This window comes from Crocodylus siamensis, chromosome 4 (genome assembly GCF_052110815.1).
Source record: "Crocodylus siamensis isolate JL-2025a chromosome 4, ASM5211081v1, whole genome shotgun sequence".
Taxonomy (NCBI): domain Eukaryota; kingdom Metazoa; phylum Chordata; order Crocodylia; family Crocodylidae; genus Crocodylus; species Crocodylus siamensis.
This window is the reverse complement of record NC_143398.1, coordinates 14138043-14157236: the sequence shown is the minus strand read 5'-3', so window position 1 is coordinate 14157236 and position 19194 is coordinate 14138043. Positions and strand designations below refer to the sequence as shown.

General features: G+C 51.4%; 1 protein-coding gene across 3 annotated transcripts; it reads right to left on the bottom strand.

The window, feature by feature from the left end:
* Nucleotides 1-4669: 4669 nt before the first annotated feature.
* On the bottom strand, nt 4670-19053 carry LOC149865502 (CD276 antigen-like). 3 transcript variants are annotated; one of them, XM_090041844.1, is made up of 5 exons: nt 11986-19053; nt 10245-10361; nt 8622-8954; nt 7544-7634; nt 4670-6207 (listed from the first exon to the last, which is right to left on the bottom strand). In XM_090041844.1, exons 2-4 carry the CDS (start codon nt 10297-10299, stop codon nt 7558-7560), a joined length of 465 nt encoding a protein of 154 aa, XP_089897970.1. In that variant the 5' UTR covers nt 10300-10361; nt 11986-19053; the 3' UTR covers nt 4670-6207; nt 7544-7557. The 3 variants fall into 3 exon arrangements, with proteins under 3 accessions (XP_089897970.1, XP_089897972.1, XP_089897971.1); XM_090041846.1 differs by having other exon boundaries at nt 12262-19053; XM_090041845.1 differs by lacking the exon at nt 11986-19053 and adding an exon at nt 11329-11957.
* Between the last annotated feature and the right edge of the window lie 141 nt (nt 19054-19194).

The window sequence follows — 19194 nt, the reverse complement described above, 5'->3', positions numbered from 1 at the left end:
TGCTTAATTCAGTTAAATGTTCTGAGATAAGAAATCCTGCATGCCCTCGGTTATCCTTAGGTTATCTTGACATCTTGCCCTGTGCATAGATACTATGTTTAAGTAAACTTCCTAAATTTCTGGGTAATTTATTATTGTTTTGTTTCTCCAAGGTGTATTTTTTATCTCTTTCTCTGTCTTAAGTATAAATACGCTTGTAACCTTAGAGAGTGCGAGAAATCCTTTGAAACAGACAAGTGGGTGATTCCCCTTGCTGTATGGAATTCTCCCTGTGATCACAGTATAGCCCTAAATAATGAAAAGCTGGCTCTGTCGGTTCTGATTCAACCACAACGCAAAGTCTGATTTCTTCCACAGCATGTACAGGCTGATACCTTCATATGCCAGGAATCAGTTCATCAAGGTAACAATAAACTGCCGTCAGACACAAGCACACAGGTGAACAGAATCCCTCTGAATCCGGCTGGGTGTCCAGATGACACCCTCATGGGCCAGCATTCAGTTCATTAGGGCACGTCTGAGCCAAACTGGGTCAACCAGCCTGTACAAGCTGATCTCCTTATGCGTATCAAACTTAGCACGTCCCAATCTTTTGCCCTAACTGTCCTAGTAGTGGTAGCATCTTGATGAGCAGACCCCACAGTATTTCTGGGCTTCACAGGGAACTTTGGGTTAGGTAAAAGAAGTGTTGCTGCAGAGTGAGTGGGGAAGGGGAAGTAGAGAAGAAAAAAATACACCCGATTCCCATCCGTTTGACTATAAAAGTTATTGATTGCTAAGTATATGAAATTGATAATGGTATTAGTAGTAATAGCCATGTAAGGGAAAACAAACAAAAACAATTACAATATTACCTGGTTTAATTCATAGTTTCATAGTTTCATAGTTTCATAGTAGCTAGAGTCGGAAGGGACCTAGGTAGATCATCTAGTCCGACCCCCTGCCTTAGCAGGAAAGAGCACCGGGGTCAGATGACCCCGGCAAGGTGCTCATCTAACTTCCTTTTAAAAATCCCCAGGCTAGGAGCCTGCACCACTTCCCCTGGAAGCTGGTTCCAGGCCCTAGCCACCCTGACTGTGAAGTAGCGCCTCCTAATATCTAATCTAAACTTACCCTCCGCCAGTTTGTGACCGTTATTCCTGGTCACTCCTGGCAGCGCACGGGGGAACAGGGACTCCCCCAATACCTGCTGATCCCCCCTGACCAGTTTGTAGCAGGCCACAAGGTCCCCCCTTAGCCTTCTCTTGTGGAGGCTAAACAGGTTCAGGTCCCGTAGCCTCTCCTCATAAGGCCTGCCCTGCTGACCCCTGATCATACGAGTGGCCCTCCTCTGAACTCTTTCCATATTGTCCACGTCCCTCTTGAAGTGTGGCGCCCAGAACTGGACGCAGTACTCCAGCTGCGGCCTGACCAGTGCCGCATAGAGGGGGAGGATCACCTCCCTGGACCTGCTCGAGATGCATCTGTGGATGCATGACAGGGTACGATTGGCCTTCTTGACTGCCTCCCCACACTGTCGGCCCATGTTCATCGTGGAGTCAATGACGACTCCAAGATCCTTTTCCGTCTCCGTGCTGGCAAGAGGGGAGTTCCCCAACCTGTAAGTGTGGTGCCGGTTCTTCCTCCCCATGTGCAACACCTTGCACTTATCAGTGTTAAACCCCATCCTATTCTCATCCGCCCACCGTTGCAACCTGTCAAGGTCAGCTTGTAGCCTATTGCACCCTTCTAGTGCACCCACATCCCCCCACATCTTAGTGTCATCAGCAAACTTGAACAGGGTGCTTTCTACCCCCTCATCCAAGTCACTGATGAAGATGTTGAACAGTGCAGGCCCGAGGACCAAGCCCTGCGGAACCCCACTGCCCACATCCTTCCATGTCGAGAAGAACCCATCCACTACCACCCTCTGGGTGCGGCCCTCCAACCAGTTGGCGACCCATTTGATCGTGTGGGCATCGACACCACAGTCTCCCAGCTTTTTGATGAGGACAGGGTGAGAGACAGTGTCGAAACCCTTCCGGAAGTCCAAAAAGACTACATCCACAGCAACCCCTGCGTCTAATGATTTGGTGACCTGATCGTAAAAGGCCACCAGGTTGGTCTGACAAGACCTGCCACTGATAAACCCATGTTGGTTGCCCCTGAGCATGCATTCCCCCGCAGGGCCCTCCTGGATGTGTGCCAGGATAATTTTTTCAAAGAGCTTACCCGGGATTGAGGTCAGACTAACTGGCCTGTAATTTCCCGGGTCCTCTTTTTTTCCCTTTTTGAAGATAGGGACCACATTGGCCCTCTTCCAGTCCTCCGGCACCTCGCCAGAGCACCACGAGTGCTCATAGAGCCGTGCCAGGGGTCCCACAATGACCTCAGCCAGTTCCTGTAGAACCCTAGGGTGAAGATCGTCCGGACCAGCGGACTTGAACATGTCCAGCCTCTCCAGAAGTACCCTAACTAACTCCTCGCTAACCCCTGGCCCAGGCGTGTCTCTCTCGGGGCCCGAGGGGGGCCCAGCAGGGAGGTGGCTGAACTGGTCCCTACTTAGGAAGACAGAGGCAAAGAAATCGTTAAATATGTTAGCTTTGTCATCTGGCGTGATGACTAAGTTGCCCATCGTGTCCTGCAGGGGCCCCACATTACCCGGGACCCTCTTTTTACCCCCTATGTATTTGAAGAAGGACTTCTTATTGTCCTTGATCCGGGAAGCTAGTCCTATCTCCAACTCTGCCTTGGCCCTCCTGACTGCCCCCCTACATCCTCGGGCGACTATAACATAGTCCTTCTTGGCGATGACCCCATCTCTCCATTGGGTATATGCCTCCCTTTTAGCAAGGAGACATTCCCGGATGCTCTTAGTGAGCCATGGGGGTTTATGTGCCCTCCTGCTCCCTTTGACCCTTGTTGGGATTACCTCCCTTTGGGCATGGAGGATCGTCTCCTTAAGGAGCAACCACTCACCTTCGACATCTGATTCCCTTCCCCTCTGGGTCCTCAGCGCTTCCCCAACTATCCTCCTTAGCTTGTTGAAGTCAGCCCTCCTAAAGTCTAGGGCTGTTGCCTTGCTGCAGCCCTTTGCCACCTTACGCTGGATGGTGAATTCCAGCAAGCGATGATCACTGTCTCCCAGGTGGCCCATCACCCGCAGCCCCCTCACCAGGTCATCACCCGTGGCCAGCACTAGGTCCAACAAGGCGTCTCCCCGGTGGGGCTGTGCACCCCCTGGGTTAGATGGAGGTCCTGCAGTCTGGCTAAGAACCGACGTGAGCGATCAGACTTGGCTGACTGCTCCTCCCAGCAGATGTCTGGGAAGTTCAGGTCCCCCATGATGACCACATCCTTAGCCCTCACTGCCTCTGTAAGCTGACTTAAGAATTCCAGGTCGAGCTCTTCTCCCTGGTTGGGAGGTCTATAGTAGACTCCCACCGTTAAGTCTCTCTCCCCTGGACTGCCTTTTACTCTAACCCAGAGCACCTCAGAGTACCCCCCCTCTACCCCCATGCTAATTAACGAGGAAGTATATTCCTCCTTGATGTAGAGTGCTACTCCTCCACCTTTCCTTCCTATCCTGTCCTTCCTGTATAGCCTATAGCCCTTGACACTCACCGCCCAGTCATGCGATGAGTCCCACCACGTTTCTGTGATCCCTACTATGTCAGGGCTGGTGACAGCTAGGAGGAGGGCGAGTTCCTCCTGCTTCTTCCCCATACTTCGGGCTGGAGTAGCTGGAGAAACCTAGCTGGTTTTATATAATACAAATATTATAGCAATGATTTTATAAACATCCTACATATACAATACTATATTTGGTTTAGACACTGCATCACCAATACTATAACATTTGCTTTATAAACACATTTGGCTTCGTGGTCGGACCCAGAGGGTTGTGATTGATGGCAGTCACTCATCGTGGTGCCCTGTGACCAGTGGGGTCCCTCAAGGCTCTGTCCTGGGACCCATCCTGTTCAACATCTTCATTAACGATGTGGACATTGGAGTCAGGAGTGGACTGGCCAAGTTCGCCGATGACACCAAACTTTGGGGCAAAGCATCCACGCCAGAAGATAGGCGGGTGATCCAGGCTGACCTGGACAAGCTCAGCAAATGGGCAGACGAGAACCTCATGGTGTTTAACACTGAAAAATGCAAGGTTCTCCACCTTGGGAGGAAAAACCTGCAGCACCCTTATAGGCTTGGCAGTGCTACGTTAGTTAGCACTACGGAAGAAAGAGACTTGGGGGTCATCATTGACCACAAGATGAACATGAGCCTGCAATGCGATGCTGCGGCTAGTAAAGCGACCAAAACGCTGGCTTGCATCCATAGATGCTTCTCGAGCAAATCCCGGGACGTCATTCTCCCCTTGTACTCGGCCTTAGTGAGGCCGCAGCTGGAGTACCGCGTCCAGTTTTGGGCTCCACAATTCAAAAAGGATGTGGAGAAGCTTGAGAGAGTCCAGAGGAGAGCCACGCGCATGATCAGAGGTCAGGAAAACAGATCTTACGATGACAGGCTGAGAGCCATGGGACTCTTTAGCCTGGAAAAGTGCAGGCTCAGGGGTGATCTGATGGCCACCTATAAGTTTATCAGGGGTGACCACCAGGATCTGGGGGAACGTCTGTTCACCAGAGCGCCCCAAGGGATGACGAGGTCGAACGGTCACAAACTCCTGCAAGACCATTTCAGGCTGGACATAAGGAAGAATTTCTTTACTGTCCGAGCCCCCAAGGTCTGGAACAGCCTGCCAGCGGAGGTGGTTCAAGCGCCTACATTGAACACCGTCAAGAGTAAATTGGATGCTTATCTTGCTGGGATCCTATGACCCCAGCTGACTTCCTGCCCTTTGGGCAGGGGGCTGGACTCGATGATCTCCCGAGGTCCCTTCCAGCCCTAATGTCTATGAAATCTATGAATTTTATGTATCGGAAATTCTTTTGTATATTATGTTGTACTAAATCTAATATATGTATTTGATTAAATAAATGTATTCAATCTGATATATATTATTATATCAAATACACATTTAAAACTATTAAAGTTTATCTATTCGAAAAGGGGGGAAACATTTTTATGTATTACAAATAAATAAATGCTTATTGCATTGCTCATCTATTTATAGCTGTTATGTTTAACAAACTGTATTTCCTAGATCCAAAGATAAGATTTTTTCCCCCATTTAATATGGGGGGATAAAACCTCCTAGCCTTACAATCCGGCGGCAGGTGGCAGAGCAAGCAGCTACCACCAGAGTGAAGACTGATGGGGCAGGGAAGACTGCCCTGTCTGATGGTTGGGGTAATCCCCTCCGCTGCTGCCCAGCTGGGCTATGAGAGAGCTCACTATACTCTGCAGTTATTGCAAGGCCCTCTTCAGTCCAGGCTTTACTCCCGTATCCCAGCTGTGGCGCCTGCCATGGCTTGGTGCCACATGCCTCTGGTTCCCCAGTGGTCAGGGCACTGGGAGAGAGCCTTGCTCTGTGGGATGTGGTCCAGCCCCTGGCCTTTCTCCAAAACTGTCCCAGGCAGGTTTCTCCCAGCTCTGGTCCTTGCCCCAAGGCATACTGTCTTTTGCCCCCGTGTACCTGGGCTGTTCAGCTCCAGCCTGCTCCCTGAGAACTCCTCTCCTTTTCACTGCTGCATCCCCTCAGCCTCTCCCTGCCACCTCCCTCTTACATCCCTGCTAGTGCAGGGCTTCCCTGCTGCTGCTGTTGCTGGCCCACTCCAGGGCGCTGGGTGCAGGGCTGGGATGCTGCTGTGCACAGGAGGAAATCTGTGGTGCACAAGTAACCACTATTAAGATTCCTCCTTGTCAGCCAGGGTGAGAGAAAACACACAGTCAGACACCCCACCATAAACAAAAGACACTTATTAATAAATACAAAAGATAGAAATCTGAACAGGAAAAGAAGGGCATAAGGATACAGTGCAATTTTCCCCAATAACTTCCTTCTTCCATTTTTCTTGCTGGGGTCACAGCACAGTGCTGGCAAGTCTGCTTCCCAAGGCCAGGCTGATGTGGGGAAGACACAGTGAGATGATTCAAGTATTTTAGTGGCCCTGGGACTCTCCAGGCCTAGTCCTTCAGTGGTTTTTGGAAGGTGTCTGTTAGACAAGAGGTAGCACTGAGGTGAAACAATCCCTGAGACGAAGCCTGCTGGTCTGCCTGAGCTGCTCTGGGCGCTGGCAATGCCTGCAGTTCTGGAACTGGGATCTATGAACAAGTGCAACAGCGTCAGTCCCGTTACACCCCCCCCCCCCATATTCGTACAAACACAGGTCCTCTGCGCTTGGGGTAAGTGCATGAAGTGCCTCCCATCTCCCAGGCCCATCACCTAACCTAAGCCAGAGCCGCCCTTTGTGAAACAGGAAAGGGGCTGCAGCAGTCAGAGACCCCTTGGCCAGACAGGAGCTTGCAGTCATGAAAAATGGCCCTCTCCCCTAGGTCTGAAAACCCTGAAAGTCAAACTGTGAGGGTCAGCCAATGCCACAGCACCAACACCTGTACATGATATGCAATATCTACAATGTAGATCTACATATTCTACTATACAGATAAAAACAAATCTAATATGGATCTATAAGGGCTGAAAGGAACTGTGAGAGCACCAAGATCTCAACAAGATTCTTAATTTGAACTTACACACGTGTTCTAATGTAATAATTGGGATACATATTCATCTTTATACATACACTTTTTAGAAGATGAATATATATGCCAATTCTTAAAATTTGAACACATATATTAATGTGCTTAAATTATTACTTGCAGGAGGGATTCCTGCAGCACCTCCTCTAAGCAAACATTGCATCATTGAAAGCATTGATCCAGGGCAGTCACAGTAACAGACAGATCATGTGCAGTGGAGATTCATTGGAAGCTGAAGCCATGGGTACTCTGGGTTTCTCAGTGCTCAGGGCTCCCTGACTCAGTGTTTGCATCTGGGTTGAAAACAAGCAGAGCTGCGTTACTGGAGGCAAGGGGCTGCCAGCCTGTTTTTCCTTCCCTGACCCACAACCAAGGAGTTGTGGTCACAGCTCCCAGGGGCTTTACTCCTGCCGTTGGGCCTGACCACATTAAAGCCTAGTGCCCATTACCCCAGAGTCACCACTTGGAGCCAGCAACCCGTTCAGCCAGGTCCTGCATCTGGAGGGAAGCTTTGGCAACACTACAGTGGCCCACAATAACCACCAGCCTCCCATTGTGGCTCCTCTACTTTCCCTTGTCCACCTGCAGCTGCTCAGAGAAGGGGAGCCTGATCTATAATGGTAGCACCCACAAAAGGGTGGAAAACTGAGGGGGGGAATAAAAAGACCATGAAGCCTCCATTGCCTATGTACTCCCCTGAAATTTTCCCTAGAAGAGGGGTTTGGGAAGAGTCGGTGCACTGGACCAGGGCACTAAATTGACTTCTGACAATGAGACGCCCATTCCCTGACTGAGCATGCCACCTCAGTTAAATCACATGCCAGACGGGCATAAGCAAATGCCTCTGAATGCCCACTAGGCTCTGCCAGCTCCTGCATCGCTTGTGTCCCACTCAACTCACCTATGCAGGGAGATTCACATATACCACAGCAGCAGCAGGATGGCAGTGAGACAGTGCACAGCTCCCAGCGGTGTGACAGCAAGCCCATTCCCTGCGAAAGAGCAAGCCAAGTGAAGAGAGACAGCCTCTTCTCTGCCTCCCTCACCCAAGCAGGAGCAGCTCCAGCACCACCTCCAGCTACTTGTTAGTTTCTGCAAAGACTGTGGCACATTCACTTATACGAGCCAAAAAGGCTGGGACAGAGGTGGGAAGGAAAGAAAATGCCATACAAGAGGTTGAACCCCCAGAACTGGGGCCTGTCATGGGAGGGGGTCAGGTGTGGAAACATTCAGGGGGAGGTTCCTCTCAAGCCCAGAAGTGGATCCATCTCAGACACTCCAGCTTCTTCCACTGACCCGGACCCAGGGCACTTTTGTGGCAGGTCGAGGCACTTCCAGATCTCCCCAGTTCAGGCCTGCTCTCAGACACCTCTGCCAGCACCTAATGGCTGCATGGGATTCCAGTGCGGGACAGAAGTAGTCTGGTGTTTCCTTCCACAGGGGCTATTTTACCTGTTCTGGGGAAACCAATGAGCCCATTTCAAAGGCCTCAGTTTTGTTGTGGGGAAAAATGCAGGTGGCTTCACCTCCGAGCCTGCTCTAGGTCACCCAGCAGGGAAATGACAGAGCTAGGAACTAGAGCCGGTCCCAAGTCTGTGTCTAGCGCTCCCACCAACAGCCAACGTGGCACATGGGAAATACTGTCCTGTTACAAAGACCCCCAAGTGCATGAGCTGGGTGCTCTGGTTGGCTTTGAAGGAAGAAAGCCCCAGCTGAAGGCGGTGTCTCCCCAAGAGTAGCTCAGGGAATTGCAGAGCGTCCCCTGCAGAAGTTTCTGCTGCAGCCTCTTGGGCGGGGGGGTGGGCAGCACACTCCAAAGAGGAACAGCACAACACCTGCAGAGGTCTGCTTCATGCGGAGACTGAGGTGAAGAGCAGTCTGCCTGCTGCTTCTCTGAGCAGAGAAGTCCTGAGGCCAAGGCTTACTGCGTCCTGTACCCCAATGACAGCATGAATTAAAGGGGAGGACGACTGTCCTACCTGTCACCTGGAGTGACACTGTGTGAACAGTGAGCTGGGTGTTGGCCCAGAGAACAGCACTGCAGGAGTAATTCCCAGTGTCAGCTGGGTTGACTCTCTGCAGTAGGAGAGAGGCATTGCCCTTTGAAAATTCCTTTGGGAAGAGCTGGGTCCTGCCCCTAAACGCCTCATCTTGATGCTCTAGCTGTTTGCTGCCATAGTAGAAGCTGTAAACGATGGTGTCAGGACGCTCCCAGTTGATAGCAACGTCCGAAAGATTGAAGCCATTTTGGTGTTGCACACTGCAGGGCAGGAGCACATCTGTGCCAGCACCTGCCTGAATCACGGTGGATCCTGGAGGAGAGAAAAAGTCACCAGTGTCATTTCAACCTGGGTTTGCTTCTTGTGGCAGGACGCCCTTAGGGGTGCCGTGACCTCCCCTAGCGCCCCTACCCACCGTGCCAAATCAGGTCCCGAATGCACCCTCTGTCTCGCCCGCCACATCTTGCTGGTAAATATCAAAGGGAGGCTGCCTTCCTGCCCTCCTTGGCACGGTGTAAGTCGTGCAGTACCAGGGGTATGGAATAGGTACCTAACAATTCTAGGGAAAATGCTGCCATAGCCAAGATGGCAACCCCAGGTTACACACACACCGCTAAGTATGACTGCAAGGTGCTCAGTAAAAACTGTCCTGCCCACCTGTGTTTCCAGGACATGGTTGTGGGGTTGGACCAGGAAAGCTTCCCAACCAATTCAACTGCAAAACTGTATGCAGTTAATTGAAAACAGGATGCTGGACACAAGTACTTGCACCACAGTGTCACTTCAAATCTTACTACCACGCTACTGCTGTGGTCTTTACCCTGAGAAAAGTTAAGGAAAAACAGTGATCAAATAGCCACGGCCAAATGATTGCTTTGGATAAATAAACACTGCCAGCTTTTGTGCCACCTCTCAAGCAGGTGAGAAAGCTTTTTGTGAGAGGCAAGGATACTTAAGGGGATCTCTCTGACTCTCTCCCAACTATGCAATTGGTCAGATTTGACAAGCTTTGTAATGCAAGACATGAAAAGGACCGTCTTGCATTTGAAAGCTCATCTAGCTCTATCCTAACTCTGCAGTTGGTCCAATAGGACAAATCACCCTGAGTAATTCTTCCTTCTTGCATAATTCCTGAAACATCTTGGCTACGGTCTCCTTAACACTACCTAAACCCCCTGCAAGTCAAATCTAGGATGTCTCAAGCGATGTTAAAATTCTACAACAGATATCAAGGGTATTGTTCTCCGTTATACGCATAGCTTTTAGCATCATTGGTTTTACGCAACTATTGAACCACGTTAAAAACGTGCTTGTCTCCATCACTTGTGTGTCTCAGAGCATTGCAGGGATGCGGTGACAAGACACACAGAGTCAGCCGTTTTTGAATCCGGGAACTGATAAATTCAGAAAAGTGATGGAGGGCGCCTTGAGTCTGACGAGGTAGAGAAGCACTGGCAGGGAGACTGGGGGCAAGCAGGGGTTTCCCCCCACCCCTTTTTAATTTTCTGTGAGGATTCTAAGAACAAGCTTTTGCTTATACACCAACACGGTTACAACCTACACTCCTTGAGCTTTGCAAGAAAGAGGAATAGGTCCGCTCACCGCTCTCAGCAGGGAGGCAGATGACAATCACAGCCAGCACAGCTCTCACGAACATTTCCACTTCAGGGTCACTTTCGTTCCAACCAATGACTTCACGTCCAACCTACCAGATCCAACCTGTTAGAGAAGGAAAAGCTCTGAGAATGCCACAAAGCCCGTCACTCACAGGGCTGAGGTTTTGCCCCGGTGCTCAGACCTTCATCTGGGCAGGCAGGTAGCGCCAGCTCCAATAGCACTACAGTCCCAGTCAGGAGGGGCTGGTGCTCTGCAACCCAACCATGACAACTCCTGCCCTGAAAACCGGCTGTGTTCAGGGGCGTGACAAGGAGGAGAGAGCACAACCACCCGTGTTGAACCAATGCCTTTGGCTGGGAGCAGCAGCGCGAAGTAGGGCTCGTCTATGCGAGGGCTCTCAGCTTCGGCTCTGCAGGAGTTGTTGTGGGTAGAACCTCTCTGGTAAGGCTGCCAACTCAAGAAGGTGGTTTTTTTTAACGATGATCAGCATATTTGCCCCAGACAGGGTGCTTTTAGTGTGGTTTCTGTGGTGCAGCCAGGCAAGTTGGCCAGCAATGCTCAATCTCCAAAAATGGGAAGGGAGCCTGCTCCTTGGTCACCGGGCTGCTCTTCCGGAGCTCTTGCAGCACCCAGCCCTAAGCTGTCCTCAGGCTGTGCAGCACTCGTCCGCACAACTTCCCAGTTGCCTGTTCCTGCATTGCTGCCTGTGCATGCAGCCCCTGAACCTTGAAACCTGGTTTGATCTCAGCTCCTCTCCTCTTATCTACCAACTACAGATGCTGCTAACAGCCCCTGGCTCCAACCACTAGACCTAATGCCCAACACATTTTTACTGGCATTTATTTATTTTCATTAAAAGGTCTTGGGCTGGTAGCACAGCGTGACTGCAGCAATGATTTCATACCCTGCGGCTTCTGGCTCTAGGGGTCCCCTACTTACCCGCTCACCCCAAAACCCTCAACTACATCTCACACCACGCTGCTCCCACCCTGCCAGCCCATCCTCCAGCCTCCCCCCACCCGCCCCATTCCCTGGGGCATTTCAGGCACGCGTGTAGCTGTGCCCCGACCTGTGCGGTCTGCGCTCCGACAGCCGGGCACAGTTCGATCTTCACCAACAGCCTGGGCCAGGAGCGCGCCGCCTACGCCGCTGCCTCGCAGGAGCCGCGGGGCTGGGAGGAGGTCCGCCCTGGCGCGGGGGAGTCCGGCAGCAGCCGATGGAAGTGCGCTCCTGCTTCCAGGGGGTGCACCGCCGATCTCAGGGGTACCTACACCCCCCCACTACGTGTCGCCAGTGGCTGGATTCATGCACCAGCCAGCGGGGCCTGGGTCCCCGTGCCTGGGTTTCCTTGGAAAGGGCAGGTTTCCCCCTGCAGCAGGCAGAAGGGGTCCTGCTGGGGGCATGGCCAGCAACGCGGCCAGGCATCGCTCTGCAAGCACGTCCCGGGGCGGGCCAGGGCGGCGGACTGAAGCCCCGGGGGGGACCTGGCAGGTCACCGACACTCAGCCCCGTCCTGCGCCTGGGCTCTGCTCGCCGCTGCCGCCGGCGGGGCCGTGGGGCTGGGGGAGGCCCGCCCTCGCGGGGGGGGGGGGAGACCCGCCGACACGGGCGCCCCGCGCTCGAGCACAAGGCCCCGCCCCGCAGCGCCGGGGGGTGGGGGAGGGGAGGGGAGGGGAGGGGAGGACAAGCCCTCCGCCCCGGGCGCCTCCCTCAGGCCCGCACTCACCGCCCGCCGCCGCCGCCGGCCTGCGCCGCGACCGGCACGGCGCCGCCTCTTATAGCGGGCCGGCGGAAGCGGGCACGGGGTGGAGGAAGTCACCGCCGGCTTTTCCCAGGGTTATTTTTATTCTTCGGTGCCTCAGGTCTCGCGGGTTTCCTCTCTGGGATTCTCATCTGAGGGCTACCTCGTGTAACGGACACCGTGCAAGAACCACGCGGCGGCTAGGCTTGGAAGGTCCCGGGGCCAATAAAATACTTGAATCGTCTTACTGCGTCTTCCCACCTCAGCCTGGCCTCGGGAAGCAGGCTTGTCCTCCCCCAGCCTTGCCAGCGCTGTGCTGTGACCCCAGCAAGACAAATGGAGGAAGGAAGTTATTGGGGAGTGCTGTATTGTGTGTCTGTGCCACTCTTTCCTGTTCAGAAGTTATTAATAAAATACAGGCATACCTCGTTTTATTGCGCTTCACAGAGATTGCGGTTTTTTACAAATTGAAGGTTTGTGGCAACCCTGCCTCGAGCAAGTCTATCGGTGCCATTTTTCCAACAGCATTTGTTCACTTCGCATTTTTTAGCAATGAAGTATTTTTTAATTAAGGTATGTACGTTGTTTTTTTAGACATAATGCTATTGCACACTTAATAGACTACAGTATAGTGTAAACATAACTTTTATATGCACTGGGAAACCAAAAAATTCGTGTGACTCGCTTTATTGCGATATTCGCTTTATTGCAGTGGTCTGGAACCGAACCCGCAATATCTCCGAGGTATGCCTGTATATTTCCTTGATGGTGCGGTGTCTGACAGCGCATTTTCTCCCATGTGAACCGAGAAGGAGGAAACAATACTGTCTGCTTGGTTACTTGCGCACTACTCATTTCCTCCTGTGCACAGCAGCATCCCAGCCCCACACCCAGCGACAGCAGGAGCAGGGAGGCCCTGCACTAGCAGGGATGCAAGAGCGAGGCTCCAGGGAGGGGGCTGAGGGCAGGCAGCAGTGAAAAGGAGAGAAGCTCTCGGGGTGGCAGGCTGGAGCCGAACAGCCCAGGGACACGGGCAGAAGACAGAGTGTGCCTGGGGGCAAGGACCAGAGCTGGGAGGAAGCCACCTGGGACAGTGGGCCTGGAGAAAGGCCAGGGGCTGGAGGAAATCCAGCTGGACACCTGCAAGTGAGCTTAAGGAAAGGCCGAGGGGAGCATTATTGCCCGCTCTGGGCTTAAAAATGACATTTACTGACTTTACAGAAAAGGGGGAAGGCTTACAGACAAGACTTAAAAGCATTTGCTTGGCTACTTCCTCCTGTGAGCAGCAGCATCCCAGCTCCCTGCCACCAGCAACAGCCATGGCAGGGATGCAAGAGGGGAACCAACAGTGAAAGGGAAAGAAGCTCCCAGGGGAGGGGGCTGGACCTGGGTGGCCCAGAGAGACAAGGGCAGAGGACTGAGTAGACCTGGGGGAGGAACCTGCCTGGACAGAGTGGGTCTGGAGGAAGCCCAGCTGTAAGGCTACAGGTGAGCCTAAGGAAAGGCCAGGGTGGAGCAGGGTTGCCGGGAGGGCAGCTCTCCATAATTTTGATGGACGTGGAACCATTTTTACTAACTTTAAAGGCAAATGTTTTTAACTACTTTTTACAACTTCTTGTTAACCTATCATCCATAAATGTATGCAGGGTTGGCAACCCTGGAGGAGCCCAGCTCAGACTAGTGGGCCCAGGGGAAGGCCAGGGGCTGTACCTCACCCCACTGAGCAAGGCTCTCTCCCAGGACCCCCACCACTAAGGAACTAGCAGGCTGTGGCAGGAGCCGAAGCTGGGATGTGGGAGCAAGGCCCTGGCTGAGGGGGGCCTCCTAGAGCTGTGCTTCAACTGGAGGTAGAGGTGGAGCAAGCTCCATCAGAGCCCTGCTGCAGTGGAGGGGGATGATACCAGTCACCAGCGGCAGGGAGCAGTCTGGGCTGCACTAGCTCTCTGTGCGCTGGTGGCAGCTGCTGCTGCTCCTGTAGCAGCCTGGCCTTGGGGTGCTGGGCCTCCCCAGGCAAAGACTTCTTGGGCAGGGAGGCTAGAAGCAGCTCCTTTCTGCTCACACCCCCATCCACTACTTTGCACAGCGCTGGGCCTGCTGGCTCCCTGGTGGCTGCTGAGACAAAGACTCTTAGGGAGGTGCTATTCTCCCCCCACCATGCAGGCACCCAGGGGCTCCTGCCCCTCTCACTATCCCTACTCATGCTGACTCGAGGGCACGGGTCTGTTTAGAGAGCAGAGTGAGTGGGGAAATTCACTAGGGAGTTTGCTTTGCAATTCTCTCCCCAGCTCTGTTGCTGCAGGCTTGGTGAGAGGAGGCAGGTTAGCAGTGAAAAGGAAACCTTTCAGGGCCAAGGAGCAGCAAACAGGCCAGCTTACAGGGGAGCGTGCTGTTTGGAGAGAGGGGCAGGAAGATGTAGGTGGTGAATTTAGGAGACCCAGAGGTGACTGGAGGATGTTGCAACCCCAAAGCCACTGTCACTGCCAGCTCTTCCTCTGCTTGCACCTGTGAGTTACAGTTCTAGGCAGAACTGCTCACAGTTGAGGCTTCCTCCCAGGTCCTGGTTTGGTGCTGCAGGGACTGCGACTTGCAGTTTCCTTCCAGTGATGGCAGGCAGCTGGCCAGCAGCCAGCACACGAGTCTGGACAGCCAGGCGCCCTTTCCGGTGGCGCATGCTGCTGCCGTGTGTACTGTGCTGATTTTTTGCAGTGGTTTTTTGGACTCTCGGGTTTTGTTTTTTTTGAAACTGTGGCCCCTTTGCAAATGCCTCCCTGGCAGGTTTCTCCATTCCCCACCCTGTGCTTTGGGTGCAGGGAGCAAAGTGCTAACAAAAGAGTCAGGGGCCTTTTTGCAGCCTCTGTAGCCTGTGGCAGCTCTCCAAACTTGTCACTGCTTCTCTTTCACCATGTCACCCTGCTCTCTCAGTGCCTCATTCATCACCCACAGGTACAGGTCACCTCCATTGCAAAGGCAGCCAGAGCATCCAGCTCATGCACTTGGGGGTCTTTGGAAACAGCACTTATTTCCCCATGCCTTGTGTTGCCGGGAGTGCCAGATGCAGGCTCAGGACCTGGCTCGTTTCTAGCTCTGTTGCTCACCTGCTGGGTGACCTTGAGCAGGCTCAGAGAGGTGAAGCCACTTGCATTTTCCCCATGGCTAAATTCAGCTCTCATACTAGGAGAGGCTCTCATATGTTTCCTAGGAAAGTAGGACAGTTGGTTAATTACCTTACATGTCTGTACATGAAACAGAGCCTAGAAACCAAGTAGGAAGAATTCAAAGTCCTTGCACAGTTGTGGATGGGTACAAGCTGTTCAGGAAGGAGTTGTTGCTCTTTACATAAAAAGAGCTATATGATTCCTCAGAGATCCAGTATGAAACTGGAGATAGGTTTGTTGCAAGTCTCTGGGTTAGGGTCAGAGAGGAGGGCAAAAAGGGTGATGCCGTAGAGGATGCCTGCTATAGACCCACTTAATCCTCCTGGTCTGGCTATGAGGCTTTGTTCAAACAGGTAGTGGAAGTTTCTCAATCACTGGTTCTCATGGGGGGGGGACGGACACGACTTTAAATCACCCTGTCATCTGCTGGGAGGGTAGTAGCGGACAGGAACTTGGAAAGTTTTTGGAGTGTGTTGGGGAACAACGTCTTGGCGCAAGTATTAGAGAGGCCAAAGTCTGGGCTGTGCTCTTCTTGACCTACTGCTCAGGAACAGGGAAGAATTGGTGGGGAAATACAGGAGTGGATGGCAACTTGAGCAGCAGTGACCACGCGATGACCAAGTTCAGGATCCTGAGGGAAAGGAAGGATGGAGAGCAGCATAGTAAGGACCCCGGACTTCAAAAAAAGCAGACTTCAAATTGCTCAGGGAACTAATGGGCAGGAGCCCGTGGGAGGCCAGTTTGAGGGGGAAGGAATCCAGCAGGACTGGTTGTTTTTAAAAGAAACCTTACTGAGGGTGCAGGAATGAGTCCTCCTGTTGCACAGGACGACTAGCATGTATGGCCCAGGAACAGTTTGGCTTAGCAGGGAACACACACACACACACACAAAGAGGCTTACAAGAAGTGAAACTTGGACAAACAGATAAAAGTGTAAGGGTACTGCTTGGAAATACAGGGATGATGTTAGGAAGGCCAGATTGCAATTGGAGTTGCAACTAGCAAGAAGCATGAAGGATAACAAGGGTTTATACAAGTGTCAGGGACTCGAACCCCAACTTCCCAGGTCCGTTGTCTGACCACAAGAGACAGGCAACACCAGCAAGGTCTTATCTCAAAGCTCTTTATTGAAGCGTGCACACAACAAAGAGTAGCCTGTCTCCTGCAAGAACCAGCCCCACTTGATAAGAAGTAAGCAAGTTTATATAGACAGTTTTGTGTCACAAATTGTACACTTAATTGACTCAACCTCTATGGTTAGTTAAAAGCTTTTAGTGTGCATGACACGATACAGTAGGTGGGAATTTCCCACTGTAAGAGAATGCAAGATATCAGGTTAGTGTGAGAAAACTTCTAATTAGTTCAAACTGGCTTTTGGCTACATACTGGTTTTGACATGTTAAATCAGGGAGGAGGATTGCATCCCTGATTGTTTCAGCTGTGTCTTTGAAGCACTGAGTCTGCTTTGTAGATTCATCTATGGTCTTGTTAATTTCTACAGCTACACAATAATAGGCTTGGAGCAGTTCTTACGCATAAGCATCTTCCTTATTATCAAACATGCAACTTTCTTTTCAGCACTGTTACTTATGCTAGTGAGTTCAAGGTAGGTTCAGTTTGTACCATCCCTATTTATCAACTCACATTCCAAATGTCATCCTGCATAGAGAGTTCATGATTATCCTGTTTATGGCCTCTCAGCAGTACTTTTCTTTGTTGGCTTTTGGGCCTGCTCTCAAACATCATATCTATCACAAGTATGTTAGCAACAAAAGGAAGATTAGGAAAAGTATGGGTCCCTTACTGAATAGGGGAGGCAACCCAGTGACAGAAGATGCAGAAAAGGCTGTGGTACTCTATCCCTTTTTCACCTTAGGTTTTCACAGGCAAGGTCAGCTTCCAAACTACCTGCATCTGGTGGCAGTTTGGGGAGGAGGCAAGCAGCCAGCAGTGGTGAAAGAACAGGTTAGGGACTATTTAGAAAAGCTGGATGTATACAAGTCCATAGTTTCATAGTTGGTAGGGTCAGGAGGGACCTGAGCAGATCATCAAGTCTGACCCCCTGCCATGGCAGGAAAGTGTACTGGGGTCAAATGACCCTGGCAAGGTAATTATCCAGCCTCCTTTTGAAGACCCCCTAGGGTAGGAGCCAGCACCACTTCCCTTGGAAGTTGGTTCCAGATCCCAGACGCCTTGACTGTGAAGTAGTGCTTCCTGAAGGATGCAGGGCTGGATGCAGGCACCCAAGGATGCTGAGGGAGTCGGCTAATGTGATTGCAGGGTTGCTGGCCATTGGTAGAGGTCCCGGATGACTGGAAAAGGGCAAGTCACTAGATCTTTAAAGAAAGGGAAGGAAGAGCTAGGGAACTACAAGCCAGTAAGCCTCACCTCAGTCCCTGGAAAATGCATGGAGCAGGTTCTCAAGCAATCCATTTCTAGGCACTTGAAGTTGATGATTAGGAACCGTCTGTGTGGATTCACCAAGGGCGGGAAGTCATGCCTGACCAACCTGACTGTCCTCTAGGACAAGATGACTAGCTTTGTGGATGGGAGAAAGTAGTAGATGCAACATACTTTGACTTTAGCAAGACTTTTGATAGTCACGCACAACATTCTTGGAAGCAAGCTAAGGAAGTACAGGTTGAATGAATAGACTGTAAGGCAAATAAAAAACTGGCTGGGATATTTGGGCTGAAAAAGTAGTAATCGACGGTTTGATATCCAGCTGGCAGCCAGTGTCAAACAGAATGCCCCAGGGGTCAATATTGCAGCTGATTTTGTTCAATATGTTGATCAATGACCTGGAAGATGGGATGGAGTGCACCCTCACCAAGCTGGAGGGAATAGTAGATACACTGGAGGGTAGAGCTAGGATTGAGAGAGACCTTGACAAAATCGGAGGATTAGACCAAAAGAAATCTCATGAGGTTCAATAAGGAGAAGTGCAAAAAGTCCTGCACTTGGGAGAGAACAATCCCATGCACGGTATGGGCTCAGAACCGACTGGTTAAGTAATAGCTCTGTAGAAAAGGACCTGGTGGCTACAGTAGACAATAAGCTAAATATGAACCAGCAAAGAAGCCCAACAGCATACTGGGCTGCATGAGTAGAAGCGTTCAAGCCAGAAGATCAAGGGAAGGGATTATTCCCCTCTATCTGGCACTGGTGAGGCCACATCTGGAGTACTGTGTTTAGTTTTGGGTCCCCCACTACAGAAAGAACATGGACAGATTAAAGAGTCCAGTGGAAGGCAACAAAAAAAGGTTAGGGGGCTGGGGCACATGACTTGGAGAGGCTGTGGGAATCAGGCTTATTTAGTCTAGAGAAAAGACTGATGGGGGATTTGATAGCAACCTTCAAACTACCTGAATGTTGGTTCCAAAGAGGATGAAACCGGACTGTTCTCAGTGGTGGCAGATGACAGAACAAAGAGCAATGGCCTTCAGTTGTAGCAAGGGAAGTTTAGGTTAGATATTAGGAAAAACCTCTCAACCAAGAAGGTAGTAACGCATGGGAACAAGCTACCCAGAGCGGTTGTGGAATCTCCATCCTTGGAAGTTTTTAAGACCCTGGTTATAACAAAGCCTTGATCTAGTTGGGGATGGCTCTGCTTTGAGCATGGGGTTGGACTACAGCAGGGTTTCTCAACCCATGGATTGTGACTCAAAGGAGTGGGTCGCTAGAATATATGAAAGGGTCATGCACAAACTTTAAAAAGTAGATCAACAAAAGTTTAAAGGAGAATCCACTTTTAAAGGAGAAAAACATGGGAAACTGGCTTTTCCCTTGCAAGCTGAACGACTTCCAGCCTGCAAGGGGCTGCTAGGGGTCCCCTCACGCCCCACACCACCCCCTGCCCTACACAGAAGGGTTGGTTGGGAGTAAGGGGTACTGGTCGGGACTGGCCAGCGATGTTTACAAATGGGTCCCGGTACAAAAGAAGGTTCAGAACCACTGGACTGGACTTCCTGAAGTTCCTTCCACCTCTAGTTTTCCATGATTCTTTGATTTTAAGTTTGGTACAGCATCAATTTTAACA